This window comes from Neolamprologus brichardi, chromosome 3, assembly GCF_056152115.1.
Source record: "Neolamprologus brichardi isolate AB-2024 chromosome 3, ASM5615211v1, whole genome shotgun sequence".
Taxonomy (NCBI): Eukaryota; Metazoa; Chordata; class Actinopteri; order Cichliformes; family Cichlidae; genus Neolamprologus; species Neolamprologus brichardi.
Window position 1 is genome coordinate 24136224 of NC_142106.1, and position 27887 is coordinate 24164110.

Sequence of the window (27887 nt, forward strand, 5' to 3'; positions counted from 1 at the left end):
GCCAAAAAGTGCAGTTCTTCTAATGGACACATAGGGCTGACTTCACAAGTTTGTCAGTCCCCAACAGGGTCTTATGTTAAACTGTTAAAATAAAAAACATATTTGAGGGGCAAGAAAATAGTGTTTGCTTCAATAGACTATAAAGCTATGTCTTCACAGAAACCAGTACAGTGCCATGGTGACCAGACACTGTAGAAATGACACTTGTTGACTTCAAGCTACAGGTGACGCAAAGTAAGCGGGTCCTGAAATACACTTTCCTCAACTTGGAGGCAAGCAACTGAAGTGATTGTCAATAAGAGTGCCAGATACCACAGATAAACCTATGACCTGGTAGTGAATACATTAGCGGATTACCTAGGAAACTGGAGTCCGAAATGTCCACTGGCGACCAATGGTCAACTTCGAAGAGATGCATGGCAAGTGAATTGCTCACTGTGTGAGTGACAAATGTGCCAATGCAGGCAGCTGGAGCCAATCAGTGTCTGCTAGACCTCATCCATTGCTTCAAGTCATTAAATTCAACTGAATTCAATTTTTGTTTACATGTGGGGTAGCTGTAGATCTGGTGGTAGAGCAGGTCATCTACTAACTGGAAGATTGGTGGTTCAATCCCCGTCATGCCAAATATCATTGGGCAAGATACTAATACAAAAAGTTCCTTTCCGAGTAACTTGATCTGAGTTAGATTTTGATTTTGTCATCCAAATCAAATTGGTTCTGACTCTGAGTAAAAAACCCATCACGTCAGAGACCAAAACTCTACTGGTGAACCTTGAAAATGGAAAGTTTATATTGGCTGTGTGTGGTTATGCATGCTGCAAATATAAAAAACACCTTTGACATAAACTACAGTTTGGTTCAGAAGCATTTTCAGACATGTTCTTGTACCATTAGTAGTTATTAGTAGTCATTATTATTATTATTAATAAACTTAATAATCAATAGCCCAGCAAGCACTTATTACATTTATTTACTTATTGTTGGGCCTACTTAGGCCCAACTGGGCCAAGCTTCAAACATTTTTATGTTTTTATATGCAGTGCAACAGATCAGTTTTGTGATTTCTATTGGAAACATAACATTTTGCCATCCTTACCACACATTTTAAAGCAAAATGTCTGTGAAAACAATACCAGGCGGTTTCTATTGAGTTTGGAGTTTTTGTTAGGTGGAATTGAAGATTTGTTAGAGTCTTTCAAATCTTATTCAGACTAACGATAAGGACTTACTGTGTGTTTAAAGAAACATGTTTCTCCATGTAGAGTCAAAGTTTTTTCAAAGTTTAGTTGCTGCTACTTACAGATATAGGGGATGTTATGTCAACCCATAGCCCAGAGCACAATTACATATTCAATAATAAAAACAACAACATTATTAATAATCACCAATTTCTTCTCATTTGATCAATTCCCTTCTGTGTCACCCTCTCCATGTCTTATACCAACACTGCACTCTTCTAACTCTTCTCCTCCTAACACTATTTTTAGAAAATGTAACAACAACAACATCATCTTAAACATAATAACGACTTTGCGTTTTTGCAGTTTTTGGGGGGACCACAGTTTGATGACAATGCATTCCTCCTGAAACTTTCCAGCTCCCTTCAGTCCTCAAACATGATTACACAACGATAGCTGCGGTGTGTGTTTAGCATTTATAGCGCTGCATTATTTATGTTTGCGCCCTTCAACGGAACCTCGTGCGGTCTGCCAAACCAATAAAGCCAAATTATGTCGCGGTCTAATTCTATACAATCTTCTATTCACTAATACACACAATGAAACCACTTACGACTGTGGACCAGGAGGGGGGTAAGAGGGGATATTTAAAAAATGCTTTAAAAAGACTACATTTTGTTAGTAATTGACTTTATGTGTTCTTCAAACTGTGATGTCAAAAATCTTTGACCAGTCATCCGGTAAGGAAATCCCAAAAAACTGATCCTGTTCATCTGGATGTAGCATTTTGTTCTTTTTATCAGTGGTTGTTGATGAATAGTCATGGAAATTTGCATATTAATGCTCAAGAATCTGACCTTGCAGCCCTTACAGTCAGTGGTGCTAGTTTCAGTCATTGTGCACATGTACTCTTTAAACGGTTGGAGAAATCAGTGTCTGCTAGACCTCATCCATTGCTTCAAGTCATTAAATTCAACTGAATTCAATTTCTGTTTACATGTGGGGTAGCTGTAGCTCTGGTGGTAGAGCAGGTCATCTACTAACTGGAAGGTTGGTGGTTCAATCTCCGTCATGCCAAATATCATTGGTTGGAGAAACCTGCAGTCAGCTGAGACTGAAGAAGTCACTTGGATGAGTGATGAAACGTTTCTCCCTCTGAAAATGCTACGTCCAGATGAACAGAATCAGCTTTTTGGGTATTCCAAAAATAGTTTGAATTGTCCAAACATGAAGAAGAAAGACAGTGGGACCTGTTGCTATGAGCCTAATATGGCTGTGTCCTGTATATAGGTTCCCTCCTCACCACTATCCTTGGCAGTTTTAACTCAATGTGAAAAATAGCCTTTACTAAATAAACAATTTTATCTGCATTCGAGTGATATTGTTGGCAAGGCTCTTTTTTTCCTTTTCTTTTGTTAAAGATTTTGGATTTCAGGAAGGTGAAAGTCACAGCCCAGCCAGAGAATCCTTAAGTAAGTGAGAGGAAATTTACAGATGAACACAAAAGTGTTTTTGATGCTTTAAAGGCAGTTTTGTGGCAATTATTTAAAGTACTAATTACCAGTAATTACCTACAGAGTAATTAGCCAATAATTGTGCAGTGTTGTGTACACAGAGCAGGTTTAGCCAACTAGCTGATACAAAAAGCTCTTTTACCTGGTCAGACACAAGCGGCTGCTCATCATCGATGTCAATAAAAACCTCCCCAGAAATTAAATGGGGCGTCTCACCTACACGTGCCAACACACACAGGAAAAGAAGACACTTAACATTTATCATCAGTGTTAATCATTTGCTGTATTTTTTTTCCACTGCTGTGCGCCTTACGTCTCCATCCTTCCTCCTCTCCCTCCAACTCCACTGGTTGCTCATCTTCTTGGTTGTAGCGGTACTCCTCCAGCGAGCGGATGGTGCACTGCCCAACCACCGGCTTCCTCCCAAACTGACGATTGTCAATGACTTTGATGACGATTGGCGGCATGTAGAGCTCCTCTTGGGGAAGTCTCTGTGGTGAGATGGAGGAAGATGAAAACACAAGGACTTAAGCGTCTGGCTGCTTAACGTCTATTTCTAATTGGTTATGCCACCTGCCTGCGTGATGTTGACTGGCTGTGGCTGCTGATTGCCTAAAACTGATTGGTCACCAAGGCATGACCAATCAAGGCTTAAATGGACCTTTTCAGACGTAAGGGAAGAAATAGCTGAATCTGCAGAGGTGCAGATACCATCTTTGTGATGGAAATCAGGGTACATACAACACTTTGAGTTAAAGTGTCTTGACGCATGCTCAATCATCCAGGTAAGGAAATCCCCCAAAAGTTGATTCTGTTCATCTGGACGTTGCGTTTTCAGTTGGAGAAACATTTCGTCACTCATAATCAAGTGACTTCTTTAGTTTCAGCTGACTGCAGGTTCCCCCAAAACCTTTCAACAGTACCTTTGCACAATGCTGAAATTAGCCCACTGACTGAACAATAGGGTGGGAGGTCAGTTTCTTGATCATTGGATTAATATGCAAATTGTCATGACCATTGATCAACAACAACTGATCAAAGACCACTGATCATTGACAATCTTACAATTCTGTGATTGCAGCCATTCCCCAACTCTCTGTGAATGGTACTGATGGCCATTGATCAGTTGTCACTGACAGTAATGAAACATTTCTCCCACTTAAAATACGACGTCCAGATGAAATGAATCAACTTTTCGGGACTTTGAGTTAACATATAAGTTACGGATTTTAATATAAGGTTTGCAAGTAAAGTGACACAAAAAAAAGATTAAAAAAAAAAACATACAAGTTGCAGTAAACTCTGTCCTTTTCAGTATATGCCATTTTGTTCTGTCATGTAAGTGTCACTTCCTTGCATTATATATGGCTCCATTAATCTTAATCGCACACTAGAGATTTTCACACCAGTGTTTTGCAAAAACAGACTGTTGTGAACTTCTGGGGGTGATGACCCTGAAGGTCCAAAATGAAGGCTGTTGCTGCGTTGTAGGACTACAGTTTGCTCTGTAAAATAAAACAATGAAATGAATGAAATGATATTTCATCCTAAGCCTTTCTTATTTATTATTATAATTATGTATTTATTTCAAACTAAAGGTACTCCTGTGCAAACACTTTGGGAAGCTGTGCTTTTTTTCCAGACTTCCTCCTCAGTAGTGTTTCTCCTGTTATTTTACTGTTGTCATTTTTATGGCTGCACAGTGGTAGGAACATCACGTTCCATGTGCTTTTATTTTTTTCTATGCACATATCAGCGTATGAAGCCCATTCTCTTTAAACAAACAAACAAACAAATAACCGCAAAGAAAAAAAACAAAAAACAAGAATGGACCTTATTTATGTGAGTTTATGGAAAAAATCGAATCAAACCTTTCTAGGATTACTCACAGCTGACTTAACTAGAGCAGAAGGAACAACTTATTTCTGCCACAGCCCAATAAAACAATTAGAAAGTTACAAAAACAACCACAAATCTGATCAACACTGAGCATTTTTTCTTCCTGTTTTCATACAGTCATCATGATCTTCTATTAAAGGGGATTCAATTTAGATTTAAATGACATGTAGCAACATATTTTGTGAAAACTTTACAATCCTCTCTTGGGATTTTCTGTATAAGATCTCTGACTTTTGGTCCAGAAAGTCTGCCCCCTTTAAGTTTGCAACCTTCATTGGGTTGTACGTCTGCAGGCTTTAGAAGACAAGCAGACCATCACTTGACCTGCCAGGTGTGTTGAAAGTCTCCCGCTTGATGCTGATACTGTAGGTGCTGCAGCTGGCAGAGCTTCTGCAACAGCTATATACTTAAATAAAATTCAACTGGCTCGAGTTCCCTCAATCCCTCTGACTTTTACAGAGAGCTGCAGGGTGGCAGAAGAAGAATCTCAAAGAACCAGCTGCATAATGAAACCCTCAAAACATTTACAGCAGCTACATCTGAAGACAATATGCCATTACAAACTCACTCAAAGGTAAATAAACAATGGGCTGGCAACTGTAATCGGTTTGACCTCTCTGGCTTTAAGAAAGGCTTAAGTGAGGCTGATGATGCTAAACTCACACAATAAACTGAGAGAGCTAACATTAGGTGGTTAGACACTTCAAAGAGTAATATTTAAGGAAACTATGCCCATGACATTTTCTTGTGCTCCCGTGGCATACGAAAACACTTACGCAGTCATCTTAAGGCCTTAATATTGTTAACATTAAATGCTTGGAATTGGTTCAGGGGCTAAATTTAAGGGGAAAAGAAATGTGCACATTTCCACAGTCCGATTGAGGCTGTCACACTCGTGCGGTGGTCAAAACAGGACCTTAATCTTGTTAACATTAAACTGCAGGAGCCAAAGCAAGGATCTGCATTTAAGGGGGAAAAAAGTGAATATTTCCATACGCCAGTTATAGCTGTCATAATAAAACACGGAGGTGATCAACTTCAGACCTTAATATTGTTAAACTCTCTAGCCTGTTTGGAGCCGCTGTTAGGAAAAATGTGTTTAATATTTCCATATTTCAGTTTAGGTTTTCATAAGAAAACACTTAGGTAGAATTCAATGGCACCAATGTAAACTCAGTGGAAACATATTCCCAGAGGACAGTGTTACATTCAAAGGATAAGTAACGTCTGGTACGATTCCCTGCTCTGAAGATTGCGGCTGGTCTGATTAAAATAAATGAGTGAATTAAAAAACGCTCTTTGCAGAGTGACAGTGAGGGGAACGCAGGTGTCAATGTGCATGCAGTTGGGTTTTTTAGCGACCATACAACTCTTTTTTTAATCTGCTATAACATGTGTTCTTTCATAATAGCCCACTTTATTCAACTCTGCAATTCCTCTCAGCCTTACAGAGCATTTTAGCTCACTTTTGGCTCCCACTTATACATGGAAATAAATTTAGTGAAACAAGAGTAATGAAAAAGATGTCAGAAGCCAATTTCATGTGAGTAGTCTTGTAGTCTTCACATTGGTAGCCTGATACAAGACCCCAAACATAACTCTCATGCTACAACAACTGCCAAAGTAAAGTTGTTATTTTTGTTTTTTAATGTATATATAGACAGCGTACAGGGCAGAGATAGAGAACTTGTCCTGCGGGTGCTCACAAAATAACCTGACGTTGAACGTCCTTAAAACAAAATAGCTCATAATGGACTTGGGAGGCACAGACAGGTCCACTCCCCTCTCATTATAAATGGAGAACGGGTGGAATCTGTCTCCACCTTCAGGTATCTGGGCACCGACATCTTCGCTGATCTCACTTGGACCCACAACACTAACGCCCTGGTAAAGAAAGAGCAGCAGCGGCTGCACTTTCTCCCTGCCGGCTTTCTACTGCTCCTCAGTGGAGAGCGTGCTGGCCGTTTGGTACACAGGGGCCAAGACTGAGAACAAGAAGGCCGTGCAGAGGGTAATTAACACCACCCAAATAATAACTAGCTAACACTTGAGATGGAATGACCCTATTAGTAAAACCTGATAACCCAAAACTGAAGTACATGTCAGATAATGCATTGTGTGTGAGACACCCCTGATATTACCAGTGTCAGCTGGTTAGCAATTTGTGCCCTTTTATGTACTTACTTGCAGAATCATGTGCAAATGTGATCATAACTTTATTACACCATCACATACCATACCCATGGTAAAAATATACACCCTGCATTTATGGTACATTAGTAATGCCTATGCTAATAGCCATGGAAGATAGTTAACTCTTATCTAAAGAAACATTCACTTTTCTTAAAATACATTTTTAAAAATCTGCTGCAGCACAAAAGGAAACTTATAATTTTCTGGGAAAAAGAGAAGGAAGTTCTCTATTCTGCCATTATTGTGGTTTCACTGATGAAGATACATGAGTAACACAAACCACAGCAGAGCTGTCCTTAACATGGAAGCTGTGGGCACTGATTACTCTGTGTTTAAGTATAGTACAGCATAGCTCACCACATCAAGGAGAAGCGTATTAATGTCAAAGTTAGGCTTCTTCTTCACACTGCGGATGACGCAGCTCTGGACCATGCTGCCTCCACACTCCACCTGCAGGCTGGGGGAGGTAACGCTGGCCAGCTGGAAGCTCTTCAGGTTCCGGACGCCCCATGCTAAAATCTGTCAGGATGACACAGAAAAAGGGGTGTTGGTGTTGTCATTTTTAGACTTTTTAATAATTAAATCTATCAAACTGCTCATAGATATTCAAAATAAAAATAAACAAACAAAATGAAGATCCTTTAAGTTTCTTTGAGTTTAAATTATAAAGATATTTAAAGATATTAATACTGAAAAATAACAGAAACTCTCAGTTGAAGAGATTTTTTATCATATATAATGACTGAAGAGGACACCAGATCCAGACTCATAGAGAAGCATTAAATGAAACCAAGCTTTCTTTGAGGCAAACCAAAAATCCAGCAGGAAAAGCAGGAACTTGTGGGAAACACCGGGAGCTTTAAAGAAATAACTACAGTGACGCTACAAACAGGGATGGTAAGAAATAGGAAACAGGATGACAAGATGACAAGACAAGACAATTTATACACATAGTAATGAGGCGAGAGGCAAACAGGTGGGAAACACATTGGAAACAAATCATGGATAACAAGACACAGGATGTCAAACCCAACACAGGACACAGAGTTCAACATGTACCAAAATAAAACAGGAAGAGAGACACAGCAGAACAGCAATATTAGATTAACGTAACACAACTAAACTAAGGACCATGACAGACAAGACCAACACAAAGACAAGCCTGAGGGAACAGCAAGGGAAGGCTAAAGGGAACTAATAAAGCTAAAGTCATCTATAATTAAGACACACATAACACAACAGAGAATCTGTACCAGGGATCAGAAGACTATGATAATTTTCACTGTTTCTCAGCACCCAGGAAGGTGGTGATAATGAAACAGAAAAGTTAAAGCAGATAATTAGTGATACCTCGATGGCAGTTCTCTGCAGAACAGGTTTGATTCCCTGAGGAATCATGAAGACATTTGGCTCTCTCTGAGGCGGTGGGTAGGGAAGGTCTGACTCCTCCGGCTGTGAATATGGATGCAGGAAAGTAGCAGGTCATCAACAAGTGACCAATAAGAATTTGCACATTCATGGAGTATTGGAATCATCTGAGAAATGACTCCCCGACTAGGAAAATCCCCTTTTCTGGGTGACTGATGCTTTAGTGTCTTGAAATTACACAAAAATCTGGTAAAGGTTTGGTTTAAGGTAAGAAACTTCTAATCAATTGATTTATATGGCTAACGTTTAATCAAGAAGGTGATATGACATTGTCACTGTTTAATGCAATCCATGAGCAATAATGTAGATTAGGCAGAAAACACATTTATTAGCTGGATAACAAGTCTTTAATCTCTGTAGTGTTTTTGCCGTTTCAAAATTCAAATTTAAGAACACATCAAATTCTGAAGAGGAATTTCCCAGGTCGGGAACTGGGACCATCCAAGCAGCACATGAATGCACAACAACAATTTAAACAGCTTGCCATGCTATTTACTGCCAGGTGAATTGTTCTATGGAAACATACATGAAGAAATGTTAAATGACAATGTTTAGGATGAGTATATCAATTTTGTTTTGGAGTGTTAATACCACACAAATGTAATAACATTTAACATAAAAAAGCACTTTAAAAAGCATAAAATAGTACTTTACAACAAGCAGCCCGTTATGTATTTTAAAGCATGTAAATTTAACATTTATTTGGATTAAATATTTTGAACACAAAAGTAATGTAGAAGACCCAAAAAGCATGTTGATCCTAAAATCATATAAAACAGGTTGAATGTATTTGAAACTCATTGTGTTTGTCAATTTTAAGTTTGACTGAAAAATATAAAAATATAATGGATTGGATTTATATAGCGCTTTTCAAGGCACCCAAAGTCCTTTACAATTCCACTATTCATTCACTCTCACGAGGCTGCCATATCGCGCCATCGGCCCCTCTGGCCAACACCAGTAGGCGGTAGGTGAAGTGTCTTGCCCAAGGACACAACAACCAGGATAGAGAGCCCGGGGATCGAACCGGCGACCTTCCGGTTACAGATGCACTTCCCAACCCCCAGCAAAATTTTATGCATCACATTAAATTTCCTACATTGTAAATTTATAAACCACATAATCCAAATATATGTAAAATTAAGATGCGATTAAAATGCATAAGAGGCAAAAATATTTTTGCACCTACAAGAATCTGTAGAAGACCAAAGACAACATCGGTAAATACTTCTCCTTCTGAGCTTCAGTATGTTTTCCTAAAAAGGTGTAATTATATTAACAGAAACATTATCTGATTATGATATAATGTTCTCTTTCTTTCTGTGATCACAAAAGAATTAACTGTACTCACTAATGATACAATTTAATCTGAAATCTTCTGAAAGTGAAACTTTCTTGAGCTCCTATAAAAAATGTAAAAATAATTTAAAGTCTGCATGCATGCTGTCTTTGGACTTCCATACACATCTGCATACAACATACAACAAACCACGTGTAAAAACCACACAGTGTTAGATTACTGCTGATCAAAAATGAGTAAATAAACATTTCAAGTTTTAGAAAAAGGGGATGGCTTTTAACATGCACGTGAGATAAAATTATCAGCGTATGCAGTAAATGGACAGAGACATCAAATGGGATGACCATGGATGGATTTGACTTTGTGTTTCTATATTGTACCCATTGCTGCAGGTTTTCAGAGAGGAATCCTGGAAACATCAGCTGAAGAAGCCAGAATGAAGAAAAAAGAAAATAATTCAGCACAAAAGATAAATGAAAAGAGCTGTAACTGCACATACATACTGCAACACGTGGTGTGTTTTTGATATGGTTGGAAGACAAGCTGTATACTGCATACAAGACGCATAAAGCTGAAGTGAAGACAAATGCAGAAGTGCCCTGAATCTGGCTACTGGTGGAACTGCAGAAATTAGCGTTAATTTTTATTTGCCTTTGATGTCACTTGCTTATTTTATGATCTCCAGTTTCAAGATCCTTTTGTCAATTATGGCTCCCAATTACAGTAAAATAGGTCATAAAGCACCGTATTGTTCATGGTGTAGTAACTTTGTGACCGACAAGTTACGTTTGATCCGATCCTCGATCAGGGAATTACAAAAAAATGTTAAAGTTGTGGCTTCAAAATAGAACATCCCTGTGTCCCTTTCTATCTTTTACATACAGTTTATGAAGAAAGCAGCAGAAAGAAAAACTGAAGAAAGGACTTCATAATAAATTATTCTGATTTAGCCAGTTTGCTTACTTTGAGACTTTTCCTAACAAAAATCAAAAATGGGGGAAAAAAAACAAGTTATTTAAAAAATTTTTATGAATATTTACTCTTTGACTCTCCTAGACTGTGTGATAGTCTCGTATCAGTCATGTTTACTATCAAACATTTAAATTTAGGGAAAAACGGTACAACACTTGGTGTGGTTTTACCTCATCTAAGACGTGGGTGGAAGTCAGGAAATCTCCCTGTAGATGATACGACATGAGTTATATTTCAAAGTTAAATGGAAAAGACAAAAATTCAAGAAGGAATGGGAAAAAAATGGAGATAAACGTACCTCTTGACCTGGAATATGGTGAAGTGACGGCTGTTGGAATAACAGTGAAATCAAGACTTATCCTCAAAGACTAAAGCATCCATATCAGAACTACATGCCTTTTTAAAAACTTTGAATATGACAAGAAGGGAAAAAGACCAGTAGGTGAAAGTGTCAAGTTGATCTCTGACCTTTTCTCTGCGTATAAGCTCAAAGGCAGCCAGCAGCTCGCCAGCGTTCTTGTCCCCTCTGCAAATTGGGAACCAGGCCAGGCGTGGCGACCGAGTCAGTGAGGGCTGGCACACGCAGCGACCCATGAACTCATCAGCTCCCTGAAGAATGAAAACACAACATAGACATACATGGTACATCCATGTTTTAGCAATATAGAAAAACAAACAGATGTTCAAAGACCTCTAAATAGCTTTCATGACATTTAAACACTCACGTATGTGTCCTGATCGTAGAGTTCCACTATAATATTGGGGGGGCTGGCCATCGTGACCTCGGAGTCGCCAAAAATCTCCACTTCATAGAAGATGAGCGTCTGGTCCCAGGTGGGATTGAGAGTGTTTCGCACTGTCACCGTCTTCTGGGATTGGTGGAGGAAGGATACGATCGCGTAGGGGTCTGGGGAGAGAAAAACACTGTGAGCCTTTCTTTTCGCTAGTTTAAACTTGGTGAGAGTGCATATGACTCAAGGTCTGGACGTTTGGAAGAGTGAGGTCATTTATTTTTTAATGGCTCAATATTTGTTTACTCAACCTATACGGTTTCCTTTACCTATGGAAGATATAATGTTATTGATGTATTAGACTGGATTATTAAAAGGATTTTTTGCATGACAGTCCCATCCATCCATCCATCCACTTATCTGGGTCCAAGAGAATACCCATTTTAGAAGGGAAGCTCATAGCGCCCTCTTCCAGCCATTTCCTCCCACTGTGGACCTTCACAGGGAGGATAAGGAGTATTATCCTCCTGGAGTTGGTGTCCAGGTCCTTTTCCTTTAAAAAGTTACCACCACCACCACTATAATCTGCTAATCCAGACAGGCCTACCCAGAACTTCCCCAATGCTGCAGAGGAGTGTCAACCAGGGCAGCCCCTCAACATCCAGAGCCTTAAAGGAGTCACTGTGAATTGTATCCAACCCACAGGCCCAGTGAAACAGAGTTTTCTTGCTACCTCAGTGACCTCAACCACAGTCATGAGTGAGTCGTCTCCAGACCCTGCATCGTCTACAGAGGTCGTACTAGTGGGGTTTAGGAGATGGGTGAACTGTTACATCTAGCTTGATGGATATTGAAGAGTTTCAAGAAGCCGGCCCTTAGTGATGCATTAATGAGAAGATTTGTCACTTGCAAATTAGAAAGAATGAAATATAATGCAACTTCTCAGAGAGACCAAACATGTATAAGCAGAAAGGGTAGTTTCTGTTTTTCACACTGGGTCTCATTTTGGTCACTCCCAAAAAACAAAAATTTAAAAAAAGGAAAATTAAATGGTTGCAACATCTTCTGGGCGAAGGTTTTGGAAGCTGCTTACGAGCTTTTGCCACCCTAATTTGCAAAGCAGAGAGCAAGGTTATTATTGAAGATGCTGAGTGAGTTTTTAAAGACGGTCCTCACAAGTATAGCAGTACAAACTTATGCACGATTATGTCCAAACTGTCCTGGCGTCCTGCACAGTGACATCAGCAGCTTGGGAATGCCAAGCTCGAGACAGAGGGCTGGGAACGCCGCTCTGGGAAGTTTGTTATTCCAGGTTAAAACCGCTCTCCTCCATGTTAAACACACACACACACACACACACACACACACACACACATTGAATTAAACACATGTAGCCTACGTACAGTTACACAGACTGAGTAGTTTGTTGTTTCAGGCCGGGTAAAGAGTCTCTGTGGAGCCGTTAGCATTGGAGTAAACAGAAGTTAAGATGCATTTTCCCACCAGCCCTCAATTAACCCTATATCTAAGACACACACACACTCGCACACAGTGTACAGACACACCACCCATGGTGACCCATTCAATTACCGTCCATTTCCAACATCCCATTAGCTCATAAAAACAGCAATACAAACAGCCCCGGGGGGTTATGTAAGTCTGTGCTTGTGTGTTTTTAGTGAGAGTGCGTGTGTGTATGTTTGTGTAGAGGGGAAGCGGCAGTAGTCAGGACCCCAGTGGGAGCCACAGAGGGACATAAGCAAACGAAGACTGGGAAAAGAGAAAGAGGAGAGGAGGGAGGATGGAAAGAAAGAGAAAAGGAGGGAGGAAAGGACAGGAGGAAAAGAGCATTATCTCTAAATGTGGAGATTTTGATCTAAGATTAGATACAGTTTAAAGGAAGAATGATGAAGAAAATTCAAGAAGGGGGAATGAGTGGAATCAAGCCACACAAGCATTCTTCATGACTTTATTTCTGCTGTTTGAGGGAACATAGAGCCTTACAAAAGACACTCTGTCAGAATAAAATACTAAAGAGCTTCGCGGCAGTTAAACCTGCAATGTTTAACTTTTGTCTCCATCTTCTGCGGACAGTATGCCCATGAATGACCGCAAAAAATAACAAAGTACAGCCAGCTTGATAGAAATAGTGGTGAGCACAGTGCATAGCACTTTCTATAAAGTACCTGGGTGTAGTTAGTGAGGCCTGTACAACCTACTTGGGCTACCAAGAATCTAATCAAACAAGTTCTTAAATTCCAAAGTCATCAAATATTGTCTCTACGGGGGAAAGAGTTACGTCATTTTAACATGAGAACATGGGAATGGACTCCCGTTTGAATACAGCTTCAAGTGTTAATTTGAGGAACTGCAGTTTAAGGGATCATAAGGGCTTTTTTTTAACCTCAAGAAATTAAACTATTAAGAGAAAATAGTCTCGCCTCTTTGTGGCTTTTGTGAGCACAAAGCTTAAATCAAAGCAGGAAGTAAACCAAACATGTAAAGAGAAGAAACACTTCATCAGCTGATTGCTCTACTAGTTGCTTCGTCAGCACGCAGTTTCTTGCCCGGATGTGTGGTAAGATCATTGCTTCAGATGGTTGAAAGAAGCAAACAAACAGAGGCAGACGGCAAAGGGCAAACGGGGAACTATAAAGAAAAGCTTAAAAAGACAGATGTGCAGGAAAAGCAGAAAGAAACACAGACAAAAGATGAAAGGCAATCAGAGAAAAAGACAACAGACAGAAGGAAAAAGAAAACAAGAAAGACCTCAGCGTCTTTAATCATGGATGCCCAGACGCCATGTTACACCAGATTAACGCACAAGTGAAGCCCATCCATCAACTCTACTCACCCATTACATCATGTGTGTGTGTGTGTGTGTGTGTGTGTGTGTGTGTGTGTGTGTGTGTGTGTGTGTGTGTGCGCGTGCTAAGGAGACCGAGTGAATGAGAGTGATAGCGATTCATCATGTCAGTCTGTGGCCAGGATGCTCTCTGAGCTTCTTTCTCTCTAACCCTGTCTTTAACCAACCTCCCATCTATCATCGCTCTCCCCCTCCATTTGTCCGTCCATCCATTCGTCTGTTCTCTGAGAGCTCTGTTTTTACATGTGAGTCTGCGGTGGGTTTCTGATTAACACAGGCTCGCAGCAGTCGCAGTTACCGTGACCTCTCTGAATGGAAGAAAAACATGTTGTTTTGTGCGTGTGCTTTGCTCTCTCATTCTGTGCGCCTGTTTTCTGCGCGGCTTTTCCTTATGTCCCGTAAGATTCGCCTGCTGCGGTGCATTTAAAGACTTTATTTATTTATTTGAAAAGTCAAAGGATTGTTAGCAATGACAAAGCGTGAAAAGACACTTGTCAATAGTGATGTTTTAACTTATGAACATATGTTTTCGGCCACATGGGGGCAGCAGAGACATATTAAATGCAAGTTTATTATTCGCTCTCTTTGTATGGAAGCCCGTTTCCGCCGCAAAAAAAAAAAAAAAAAAAGGATCTCGAAATTTCGACTAATTAACTAAAAATTTCAAGAAAATAACTCGAAATTTCGAGTTATGGATACTTCTTGTTTTGCTTTTTTTAGTGGCAGAAACGGGCCACTACTTGATATGAAGTAGCAAGTGAGTGGAAACAATCCACCCTCCCTCAACAATGAGCCTGTCATGGCCTTTAGTTTTTTTTTTTTCTTTAGTTGTGCATTTTGTAACTATCTTTGTGTTTTGATCTTTCGATCCTATTCACAGATGGAGATTCATTGTTCCAGGTTTTGCTTCATGTTGTAGTTATATTTGCAGCTGCAGGCCTCCTCAGTTTTTGCTCTCATGTTCTGTCTTTGTGTGTTTATGCACCCAGAGTCAGGAAAATCTATTTCTAAGACACAGAAAGATGAAGGCATCCTACAGATAATGCAGTCTGGGATTATTTTGCACTTTGCACCATCACTTTTACTGCCTTTAACTTATGTCCTGTATATGTAAACATAACACTCCGATAATCACCACAACCCTAATTTCTTCCTGGAGGGATGCAAGAAAATCCATCTTATGTAACAAACAGTGAATATACGGTAATGACACAGATTTGGCGTCTGGATTGGAATAAAGGGGGAAAACAACATGCAAGATTAAAGGTGTCTAACAAAGTAAAATCATCAAAACTGCTGGAAAAAATGATTTGGGGTCAACTTTGGCTGCCAGATGATGCAGCAGTTCCAACATTGTCTTCAGTACCTGAGAAGCTGTCTTTGTCCATGGGCAGCAGGTCTCTGGCTTGATACAGATAGCAGCGCAGATGGTATCGAGTGCCACCTGCATAAATACAAATGCACACACAGACACAGATATGTACACGAATCATTATACACACAAAAACAGGGACGGGAAAGAAAGGGAGGAAAAAGGAAGCTGCCTTACACTCAAAGAAACAGGAAATGGTAGGTCTGTTGACTCCAAACGTGGTCGTAACCGACTTGTCTTCATTCTTGTCCTCTATACTGCTCTGTGGAGGAAGGGTCGGAGGAGAGGAGCAGACCAGAAACAAAACCTTTTACAAGCACAACAAGCACTTTCTTTCTGTGTGGCCTTCAAAATAAAAGACTGTGTTACTTTTAATGTACAAATAATGATAGGACAAATCACTTTTTTATTTTATCTGTACCATTTTTGATGATTTTGTCCACTTAAGCCCATCTTCAAGTATGTCGTCAAATACCAGTGATAAAGCACAAAGCCAGGCCAATTAAGGGATAAATTACCCAGAATTTGGAGTGGATGAACTTGATTTTGCAGCAGGAGGTGGAGCAGGTCATGTGCTCATCAGGAGACTGGAGGTTTGACCCCTGGATCTCCAGTCTTGTGCGAGTATTTACCTTTTTTTTTTTTCTGTTTCTGACCCTGTTGAGTTCTCATTCTGTATTGGCTCTTCAAGTCTGGGTGATGACCACTTTGTTTTTTCTTTCTAGCTCACTTCAGGTCTCAGCCTGCGCCTCATCTGTCTGTTTCTACTCATTTGGTCTGTGTGACGTTGTCTTTGTTTCTTAAAAATGGCACTTATGTGGTTGGCCTTAAAGAGTTTAACCAATCAAATGTTTTCAGGAGAACCGAGTCCAGACACTTCATTTTTCCTATGAGAAAAATCCTGAAAGAAGTCCTACAGGTGAGACCATCCAAAAATCACCTGATAGTTCCTGTCAGGCAGCCATCAAAAATTCAGGGTAGGACTTTTCAGAGGAGGATTAGCAGTTTTGAACATGTGAAATCAAAACACCTGGGTTATATATTGTTTAGGTGTCTACATAATTTGGGGCACTTCCTCACCAGAGAACACTCAAGGGCAAAGATGGCTGCTGGTCCTGTCTTTTCCAGTGGCTCCATGCGGCGCCTCCACCTGCGCCTCCTGAAGCTGTCCGTCTTCCTGGGCTTCAGGTGGAACCTCCAGCCAAAAAGCGAGGCGTACTCCCAGCCCTCCCTCTCCGCCTCGTCTGGACGCTGCTGTGAACACGAACATAAACTTAAATCAGCTTTTCATTTTCCCCAAAAATAAAAACATGAGGGCAGAAGAGACGCTCAAAGCAAACTTTCCTAAATTCATTTGTGGAGCTTGGCCACCATCTAGTGGTTACTATGGGGAACTTCAGCTGTTTGTGACTTAATTTTGTAATTTAATTTTTATTTTAAAATTCAATTTAGGAAAAGCTATTAATCCACATTTTTGGCTAACATCATTTTTTCACTTGTCTTCATCAGCTCTTTCCTTTATACATCAAATCAGGCCAGCAAATCCTTACTGACATGATATTTTGGTCAAAGATATCTTCTCAAAAGATAAACAAAAAAAATAATAAAACATACAGTGTATGGAATAAAATAAGCCATCAAACTGATGGAAACTTTAAGACTTTAATGTTCCTCTGACTATTATCATGGTTGCCTTCTTTACATCACCGGATTTCTTAGGATGGGCAGACATGATGGGGATACACGGATCCGTCACCTAAAAAGAATGGGGGTGCAAAGTAGGATATCTGCTGTGTTACAGAATGTATCATAATCCCAGAGTGAGAAAGCAGATGGCCGCCCCTCCCTGAGCCTGGTTCCCCCGGAGGTTTCTTCCTGTTAAAAGGGAGTTTTTCCTTCCCACTGTCGCCAAAGTGCTTGCTCATAGGGGGTCATATGATTGTTGGGTTTTTCTCTGTATCTATGAAGCGCCTTGAGGTGACTTTTGTTGTGATTTGGCGCTATATAAATAAAATTGAATTGAATTGAATTGAATAGAAAAGTCCATAAAGAACATAATTTCTTCTTAATTTCTTCTTAGAAAACAAGAAAAAAAAAAACACTTAAGGAATTTACAATATGCAGCATGAAGAAATAGGATTAAGAATTCCAGAGACCAATAGGGATTATTTATGGGATTATTTGACAATCATTCATGCAACACCTCAAAATTAGCTGGTAATGCTTCAGAATATGGCCCACGACTAAGAGTGAATAATAGAACATCATCATGTACATCAACATAATACAGCCCACGCTCATTATTATTATTAGTTTATTTATGATGTCAGACGGAGAAATTGTATTGGGTTTCTTGCAAAGTTACCATAAAATTACGCTGAACTTAAAACTGCTTACAGTATATTTTGCATCTCTTTTCCTGAAAACACCCAAAGCTATGCAAATACACACATTGAAACTCTATTTATCATGCCCTTATTATAAAGTGTCACCGCTTTGTTCATTGCAGACTCATTTGTCTTGCTTTTGGCTTTGTTGAAGCGCCGATATTTAATATGTCTGAAAAAAACAGTGAATGAAGTATACTTTGTTCAAATTCATGTCAAACTCATTTCCTTCTCTTCTGCTACCTTTCTCAGAGCGTCCATCTTCTGCTGGTCTCGTCGCCTCATCCGTATCCATCGTCTCCGTCGGTTGGTGTGGTACATCTTCTCTGCCGGCACCCACGACTTGGGACGCCGGTCTGGGGGAATGGTGATGCCGTACTCCCAGCCTGAACACACAGAAAAGGACTTATTAGTTTTAATTTACTCTCTTTTGTTGAAAGTGGTATTATTGTGTGCCTGTGTGTACCTTGATCATCCACAGCCCTGTTGAGATCCTCACTCCACTCCACCTCCTCCCATACCCAACCTGGTGGACACTCAATCTCGTCCTTTGGCACCGCCTTCTCCCCGTTCTGACAAAGATACACTTGCTTAGATTTACTGCGATGACTGAAGCCAAAATATGTTACATAAGCACTTATACATACCACATCCGTGTATCCTTCCTGCATGCCGATCCACTGGCCACCTGGTAGCCTCATCTGGTTTTCAAATACTTCCTCTGTGAAGGTCATGTGACCGGCATCCACATCAAACAAGAGTCTGAAGCATTAACAGCACAAAGCAACAGATACATACACATTCATTTACAAATGACCTTCATGTTTAAATATTTTCATTTGCCACATTTAACTCACTGCTAAACAACTACAGTTGTGGTCAGAAGCTTACATCCATCATCATAGGCATGAATGTTGGGGTAACTTTGGACTTCTAATTTTGGATTTCTCTAATCTACACATGGTCAAAAGTATACACATTTACCCCCCACACACTCTAATATTTAGTTAAATGTTCATTAGCACAACCAGATGTTTTTGTTAGCCGTCAACAAGCTTTTGGCACAATTCTGGTTGAATATTTGAATACTTTTCTTGGCAGAAACTGTAGAGTTCATTTAGACTGGTTGCTTTCCTGACATGGACCCAACTTTTAAGCTCACTCCAAAAATATTCAATAGGGTTGAGGTCAGGCTATGGGACGGCAATTCCAGAAGCTTAACATGAGATTGCTTTATCCATTCCAGACGCAGCTTTGAAGCATGTTTGCGATCACTGGTTTGTTGGAACACCCAACTGTGTTCACGTTTCAACCAACAAACTGTTGATTTGAGGTGAAGTTGAAGAATTTGGAGGTAGTCCTCTCCCTTCATTATTCCACCCACTTGGTGCAATGTAGCAGTACCACTGGAAGCAAAACAGCCACAGAGCATGATGCACCACCGCCATGCTTGACAACTGATGCAATGTTCTAGTCCTCCAATATCCCTCTTATCATTGTGGCCAAATAGCTCAATTTTTGTCTCGTCTCATCATAAAACCTTTCTCCTTGAGGTATATAAGCATGTCCGTGTGGGCAGCTGCAAATTTCAGGTTGAGCTTGAAAGTGTTGATTTTAGGGTGAGGGCTTCTTTCTTCGTCTGCAGCCTCTCAGTCCATTATGATGTAAAGTTCACTTCACTGTGGACAGAGATGCTGGTGTTTCAGAAGTTTTCAGTTCATGGTGGGCTTGAGCCTTGGTCGTTTCTGGGTTGTTCCAAAACATCCTAACAAATTTCCTTTCATCTGATTGTGACAGTTAGGGTCTTCTTTCAGACCTTAGCAAAGTCATTATACATCTGATTAACTTGTGTTGAATTGTTTGAAATGACAGTCTATTAATCTGTAGCTGTTAGGAAATGGAAACAGACCTTCCAAACTTGTTGAATCTAGAGTTCTCCTTATTTGATCCGAGTTGCTTGGACTTTCTTATTGTTTCAAGTATCAATCAATCCAGTAAGTGCTGTCAAACAAATCCTTTCTATGCTGAAAAGAGAAACTACCAGTTGCCACTCAATCACTAACCGTGATTTAATAGACCTTGAAGTTGTCAGGTTAAGACCTTCAGCCAGAACCTTTAGCTCCACTTAATCAAAGATTTAGGCAACTGTATGTATATTTGAGTCCGTATGTATACTTTTGACCCTGCTTCGATTCAAGATAATTATATAAATTTCACAAGAGAGCCTCTGAAAATTTTGGAAAGAATCACATCAAGATATTTGCCGTAGCTTTCCTTTCACACATGTAGCATACACCAGGAAATAGTCTGGTTCAGTCCGTTTATATATTATAATGTCTAGAAAAGTTCAGGGCTGCAGGGCTGTGAAAATAAGCAAATTCACAGACTAAATCCATAAGTGTTTATATATATATATATATATATATATATATATATATATATATAGTGTAATTTCTAAACAAGTGGATGTAACGAAAGGGACAATGTTTTGTTTCTAAACTTAAACAAAAAAAAACTAACCCTACATTAATGAAAAGTCACAAAGAGAGTCCAAAAAGCACAATAATAGTACAAAAAAATGCTTTCCTATTTCCTCCCATCTTAATGTATAAATGATGGGTTTCAGCCTGTCCATTTGTTGATATCAGGAGCAAATATGTTGATCTTAGTGGATAAATTAAGCCTAAAAATGTGCCTCTAAAAAAATCAGTTAAAGCCACAAAATTCCCATGTTCTTTCCAACAGTTTTAGCACACAACAAAGCCCAGAGTTTTAAACTGTTAATCACAGAATAATGAGAGTGCGAAAGGTTAAAGGCACAGACTCACGTCCTCTCGGGGCTGATGTACCAGTCTCCAGCCCAGGACCAGCCGGGCGAGGGTTTGAAACTCTCTTTGGGCAGTTTAACTCTCCCGGTGATGTCGCTATACTTGGGGTAGGTTAAACCTGTAGTTCCCCAGCTGCCCACCAGGGCGAGCCGTGTCTGGTTCTCATACTACAGACAGAGAGAAAGAGGCAGGGTGGGATCATTGCTGATATTTAAAGACTTCTTTATGAGACTTCATTCTAGTTCTGTCGACTTCTTACCGCCTCAGCAAAGACAGACAGTTTTCCTTCAGCGTATTCATTGAAGTGTTTGACATCAGCAGCCAATCCAAACCAAACTTTAACCCTCAACTGACCGGGAAGTTTGGCTTCTCCTCCACTGCCCTGTGGACACTGCACAGCAAACACATACAAATGGTGAGTCACACTTTGTGAAAAGAAGCTGATTAAAGTAAGAGGTGTAATGTCCTCTGATGTTACTCGACTGTGAGTGTGCACCTTAAGAAAGACAGTCTGCAGCTGACCGCAGTGTTTCCCACAGTGCTGCTGGGAGAAGATGACGGTGTGTGCTGGGATGCGGTGGTACGCTACCCTGCGGTCACCCTGCAACATCCATATCACGATGTCTGGAAGGCTGTTCTGGGGCTGGAAGATTGACGTAAAGGAAGAGAGAGAAATTAGTGGTAACGAGTTTTCTCATTAAAGGATCATTTAAATGAATAATAATTTATGGAGAATGTGTCTATGGCTCCATCTCTAGGCCAGATAAACAATAAGAGAGGAAATGGTTGGTTAGCTTGTTTTTTTCAAAGCTCATCACCTTGAATAACATTTAAAATTAATACTTGAATTCATTATAGGAAGACCAAGAAAAGGAGAAAACTTATATGACGTTTGCTTAAAAGTGACTCAATTTATTTATTTTTAAAGCTTTTTGGAGCTCTAGAAGTCTCCTGTGCTCACTTTCACCCACCAGATATCAAGAGCTTCTGATTCAAACTGTAGAAGTTTATTTAAACGCACCTCTTCAGTCATGGTCCTCAGCCTGTTGGCCCAGTCCTCAGCCTGCTCCAGCATCGTGGAGAGCTCAGTCTCCGGGCCGTGTTTGAGAGCCAGCGCCGCCGCAGCAATCTGCTGCAGGTGGAGGGTACGAACATGCCTCAGCGAGCGATCCAGAGGCGTTGCACACTGCCACTGATCGAGTGAGGGCAGCTCATCACTGGGAAAAGAGAGCGAAAAAGACGGAAAGCAAACATGGCAGGAAATGAAGAGTTCACCAGTGAGAAGTCACGGGGCTAATGATGTGTGCAGCACATGGTGGTTGATAAATATCTTTTTTTAAACAAAGAACAAAGATTATTGTCACTAAAAATAATTAATGTACTTTTAATGCTCCAGAGATGATTGCTGCTTAGCTCAATATTATGTATTGATGTTGATGCATCTACATGAACTCACTTAAACTGAGTCAGTTCCTTGGATAGAGATCATTTTAATTACTCTATAATTTAACCAGAAAAAATCTGTCGTGAAAGGAATTTAACTATTTTTTCCAGCAAAGTCTTAATGACACATTAACAAATAAAAAAAACTTCCCTGGATTTCCCTCCCTGCAATGAAGCACATATGAACACTCGGGAATAAGTGGATCACAATAAGTTTAAATAACACTGAGTTTACCTGCAGTCACTGATAAGCTGATCCAACAACTCCACCACTCTGAGCTCCACCTCCTCCAGATCACCGCCAGCCTTTACTGCCAGCTGCACCCTCTGCAGGTTCGCCTCCTGGACAGACCCGTTCACTCAGTTAAAGCTCAGCATATAAATTTAACAACCGACTCCAGGGAGCTTTGAGTTAAATTACTAACACAGATTTTTTTAATGTAATTTTAGATAAAAAAAAAAAAAAAACATAAAATAACTATTATTTTCATGTTTAAATATCTGCATAAAAAATAAAGTATTTAAATCTTCAACTTGATTTAGTTGTAACAAGTACAGATGAAGACACATTCGGGCACACACCAGCCTGTCTGTGATGGTCAGCAACATGTTGAGAGCCTCGATCCTTGGCTTGATGTCCTCCCACTCAGAAGAGAGAACAACCACCGGCTTAACATTTCCCCATGGGAGGTAGTAATAGTGGCAACCTGAAACATACGCACATACATTTATATAGGCAGTAAGAATAGAGACAGTGTTGTAAAAGCAATTAAATCACAGTTTTTAAATCACAATCTGCATGAAATTAATCTGCGTTATAAAAATACACATTTTTAATCATCTGAACTGCAGATCAATCGAAATCTGATCATTGAACACCAATCATCCTCTGTAAACTATATTTGACTTTATGATTTGAGAACTAATACATACTATCTGAAACATGGTTCTCTGTTCACTACATATGCTGTATAGCATTTATTTATGCGTAATTGTTATTATTATTTTCACTCATTTACTGCTCAAGTGTACCACTTTGTTACATTTGAACATTTCTCTTGTTTTTCTGCACACACATTTAGGTGTACAGAAGACATAAACTACCCAACAGCTCATGATTTCAGTTCTTTTTAGTTCCCAGAGTGTCAAATACTCTGAGTTGTTGGTATCTCACAGATAAACATAAGGTGTGTATTGGCATCTTAATCTGTCTCATATGGAAGATTGCAAAGGCGTCATATTTATACACACGGGGTAAGTGTAATATGTTTAGCATTGATGTTTTTCATGGGTATACCTAGCCAGCAAGTGAAAACTGAGGAAAACAAAGTTTCAAATGAGAAGTTGACTACACTCGTCTGGATGGCAAATACTGTTGACGTACGCCAACTACACTGCTTCACCTGGGGTGCCAAGTGCATCACCACAGGCTTTAGTACGTGTCTGTAGTGACAATCATTTTTTGACACCTTGGGATCTTGAAAATGTTTACATTTTCTTTTATTAGTACATAAAGTTATATTTTGAATATTATCCTTCTGAATGTTACACCGGTTCCAGCCTGACCTTTGACCTCTGACTCACCGTCAAACACTGCCCTGCTAAACTGAGTAGTGGAGGCCAGAGGAAGGCAGGTGTAGTCGAATTTGTTGCCGTAGTTGCCGATGCTGACTTCAAACTGGATGGCGTCGTCGACGTCCTGGAGGAGCGTGGCCGAGTAAAACGCAACGAAGAGCGAGAACTTCCTCTTCCTGAGAAACTTCTGCATGATGGCGAGGGGCGGTGAAAAGAGGGATCAGTGTATCTGTCTAATTATCCATCTCTCTTTCTATCTGGAATCAGGTTCTAATCTCTCACCTCCACCACCAAAAGATCATCTGAGGGTATGTCTTCAGTTTTTTGCTCCGGCTTGTCCACCAGTTTCGTGGTAAGTTCCAGTAAAACCCGGCCTCGGTATGCCACGCCCTCCCCCTGACGGACAGAAAAAAGGGACAGACGCTGGCACTGTCACAGTTTGTCATTACGAACCCAGTCTGTGTAGATAACCTTTAAACAAATACACCTCCACAGCCTGAATATACTGTAAAACATGTGATACCATTCCTAATGAAGCCTTGAGCTGAATGCTCTGATCCAACAACATCTTGATATTTTAAAACCAAGGGACACTGTGTGCTCATCTGATACAGACTGGGCCTGCCCAAAAGCAGGCTAATTCTCTGCCTAATTCTCCTTTTTGTGCTCCAAATGGGTCCATAGTTTACAAAATGAACATGATATTGAATTCAAAAGAACTTGAAACTAGCCATGGAGATCATGAACTCATTAACAAAGATAAATAGGTTACTTTTCCCAAGTTAAGAGCCTCATGGGGGTCATTGAAGGCGGTGAACTCTCTGGGGCTGCCGTATAGGTTTACAAAACATGGACCAAATGTTGGCAGGAAACCAAGACTGTCATCCACTGTGGGGACAAAAAGGACATAATGTTTTATTATGGAGGGGTTAAGATGCAGAACTATGATTAGAATCAAGAAGGTGTGATTAAAAACAATTAAAGTCATCAGTTATTTTCTAGATTTCTCCAAAATTAAGCCATGATTGAAAGAGATTTGAGTTTAGAGAAGAGAACATCACAACAGTGAAGTGAGACAGTGCAAATGACTGCCAAACTCTTGCACACAAAAGCGTTACAGTACAGAGAGGATGGTGGACGTACTGCCAGAGTGGACGCTCCGTGGAGTCAAGTCATCTGAATGCGTAGAGAGGAAGGATGGTTCAGAATCACAGAAAAAGAGGAAACAGATGTCTTTTGAACGCCACTCAAACTCAAAGCCCAAACACGACATGCAAAACACTTCAGCCTAGCTTGTTTGAAGTACATGACTTTAAACAAGGTGGGCAACCGAGTAATGACAGAAAAAGGTACTTAATATAAAATACTTTTAGAAAAACTTTAGAAAGTCTATGAAAGATTAAATATTTTTGTCCCTGATTATTGTTACTTTTACCACATAAACAATGCTGATAAGTTAGACCCTTGCTGCCAGAAGCAGCATCAACACTATTTGTGAGTCAGATTTAGAGGGAAATCTGGTTGATGGCCTTACAACATGAAACAGGAAATCACTCACAGTTATTGGCAACAGAAGATAAAGAAAGGAGGAAAAGAGCTGATGAAAAACATGAAGGTGAGTGAATCACTTTTAACCATGGGTGGTTATTAAAGATGAACACAGGCATCATGGATCCTTAAGTCCTCTTTCGAAGCCTACAGTTAAACATTTTTGCTCTTGCCAACTTGTTTTTTTTTTTTCAAACCAGGTGTAATGAGGGATGTAGTGGATGAAAAAGGGTCTTTTTTGCAGCACCGTAGAATACAACATAGAGTTTTCTTGAGTACTGCAATACTTCTGGCACAGTGACACAGCTTACTGCACTGATACAATAGAATAAAATGGAATAGAACATAATAGCCTATTATTGTCAATGTACACGAACAACGAAATTGTGGGTGCTCCACACTAAATAATAAATATAAATGGTAGACAGCAGGAATTAATAGCAAAGATGAGAAATATATACGGAGATATATACAAGACAAGAGAAATGTATATAAAACACTTTAGAGAACATGTTGCAAAGTGCTTGGAAGTAGTGCAAAAATACTTGATCTGAGTATAAAGTCTGTATGTGAGTTGCCTGAGTGATGAAGGTTACTCAGACCATGGCTCAGAGAAGCATACAGTCCCAGCAGGACAAGTTCTCTACCACTGCTCTGTACACTGTCTCATCTCCTTCAGAGATGAGCCCAACCAACAGTGGTGTAATCATCATACTTAACGATGACGTTTGTTGGGTGGGTTGGTGTACAGTCACATGTGTACAAGGCGTATAGTAGGGGCCCTGGGGTGATCCGATGCTGAGTGACAGTGGAGGGGAGAGGTGGGAGTCGGACTGATTGAGGCCGGTTGGTGAGGAATGTTATATTACTTTTCTGGTTTTTTGCAGTTGGGGGCATCAAAGACTGAAAACTCAAGCAGTGTCAGTGTTTCCCACACAAACATTACCGAGTTAGTCTTCATGCATGCCACTGAAGAAACATCCATGCATCTTATTCACAAACCACGGGTTCATTTGGTGTTTCAAAACTTTACACTTCAAGTTTTCAAACGCTAAAACAAAGACATTAACTGAGATGTGCACATCTGGAAGTCACTACAACAGTAAAGACAGTACGTTTAATAGATCCTGATGAAAACTAACACACTAGCAAAGCCATAAACTATAAAGTGATGCATTCAGTTAAAGTGGTGTATTTCAAAGCTGCACACACTTGAAGGCATTCCTTCAACACAGTCAAAATCTCAGTTTTAATAGTGTCAGTAATACTAATTGTGTTGTGTGCACAACAAAGGGGGAAGGGAAATCCTATAATATGCACCACTTGGATGGTTTTGCTTATTCAAAAACAACTTATCCAGTAGAACTGCTGTCGAAGCACACAGTCAACAAGGTTAGCAAAACATTTCATCAGAGCGAGTGGAAAAGTCTGTTGTGAACACAGACAGCAGCACCTGAGACAAACAGTTATCACGTCTAATTGTTCAGGTTCAAGTAAACGTGTGAGCGAATGGTGTAAACATTGCACACACACCATGGCAGAAGTTGTTTAAAGTCTAATAGATGCATCTACTGATTCAGGCTGCAGCTCCTGAGGGTACTAAGTTAATAGCTTAAGTGTTTGCAGGGAGTATCAACCATACCGATCAAACTGGGTCATTTCCTGAGCTGACGTGTTAAAAAAATAAACCGAATAAAGCTCAGTGTTTGATCTATAGTACTGTGTTCACTTTTACCCTGTAGGGTCTAGAACTTCACTGTAGTCTGTCATACACCTCCCCAGAAACTTTACCGCAGCAACCACTGTAGGTCTGTTTGGTAATAACTAGCACAAGGATAATCCATGAAACAAAATGAAGCAGGCTGCAGCTGTTTTTAGGAAACAGTTTAACTGGTATCCTGTCAGTGTAGACAGTGCTGTTTCACTCATGTTTAAACCGGTCAAATTACACACATTTATATAAATAGAAGACAGAACTAAGGTTTTTATAGTTTTGTGGCTCAAGAATAAAGTTGAAGTTGATAAAAACCTTATTTTGACCTGTATGATCAGCTGAAACCTCGCTGAAAATATCTCTAAAACTTGTTGGACATTTTCCCTAATCTAATGCTAACTGCTTTCAGGCAGAGCTGAATGTGATGTTAAACACTTCAAACAGTGTGATTATCACTGGATGTCAGTAATCAAACCAGGGAAGTTTCAACACTCTGGTGCAGTTTAAATCCAGCCTGAACCAGCCTAATCTGATCTGGTCAGGTAGAGTCTAGTTACTCACCATCTATCTCTCCTCCGGGGGCGGAGATCTTGGACATACAGAGGTGGGTGGTGCCGATAACGTCGTTGTGACTGGCTCTATCCCTAAAATGAGAAAGCCATAGAAGGATGCAAAGCGCATAGGTCAAAATGACATAGGTCAAAATGTATCTTATACACTAGGGCGTGGTGGGATAATTAATTTTTCTATTTCTACATGACATACTAGGACTGTTGTGGTGGGCCAGCTTCAGCTTATTGGTGTGGCACTCCACAACAGTCCCAGTTCCTCATGTGGAAAATTAACTGCCCACCCCTATTTTTTGGTGTGGGTCTCCACAACAGTCCCTTCTTATAAAGAGGTCAAAATAATATTGATAATGATGCTAAGTTTGAT

At 40.0% G+C, this 27887-nt stretch overlaps 1 protein-coding gene across 3 annotated transcripts in view; it reads right to left on the reverse strand.

Moving 5' to 3' along the window:
- dysf (dysferlin, limb girdle muscular dystrophy 2B (autosomal recessive)) overlaps positions 1-27887 on the reverse strand; it is a 100240-nt gene that overhangs the window by 47033 nt on the left and 25320 nt on the right. For 2 of the 3 annotated variants that reach the window (XM_087835089.1, XM_087835094.1), the window contains exons 16-40: positions 27513-27595; positions 24462-24577; positions 23972-24085; positions 23699-23876; positions 22697-22821; positions 22350-22456; positions 21693-21888; positions 21168-21314; positions 20931-21062; positions 20672-20838; positions 18491-18605; positions 18310-18415; positions 18087-18229; positions 16537-16710; positions 15634-15718; positions 15451-15528; positions 11213-11394; positions 10956-11096; positions 10786-10815; positions 10658-10693; positions 9896-9937; positions 8138-8239; positions 7145-7306; positions 3009-3186; positions 2838-2911 (exon numbers count right to left, since the gene is read on the reverse strand). In XM_087835089.1, the coding sequence (XP_087691215.1) occupies positions 2838-2911; positions 3009-3186; positions 7145-7306; positions 8138-8239; positions 9896-9937; positions 10658-10693; positions 10786-10815; positions 10956-11096; positions 11213-11394; positions 15451-15528; positions 15634-15718; positions 16537-16710; positions 18087-18229; positions 18310-18415; positions 18491-18605; positions 20672-20838; positions 20931-21062; positions 21168-21314; positions 21693-21888; positions 22350-22456; positions 22697-22821; positions 23699-23876; positions 23972-24085; positions 24462-24577; positions 27513-27595 (3013 nt within the window). Of the gene's footprint in view, positions 1-2837; positions 2912-3008; positions 3187-7144; positions 7307-8137; positions 8240-9895; positions 9938-10657; positions 10694-10785; positions 10816-10955; positions 11097-11212; positions 11395-15450; positions 15529-15633; positions 15719-16536; positions 16711-18086; positions 18230-18309; positions 18416-18490; positions 18606-20671; positions 20839-20930; positions 21063-21167; positions 21315-21692; positions 21889-22349; positions 22457-22696; positions 22822-23698; positions 23877-23971; positions 24086-24461; positions 24578-24832; positions 24866-27512; positions 27596-27887 lie in introns of all 3 variants that reach the window. The other variant, XM_087835088.1, reaches the window with a different exon arrangement.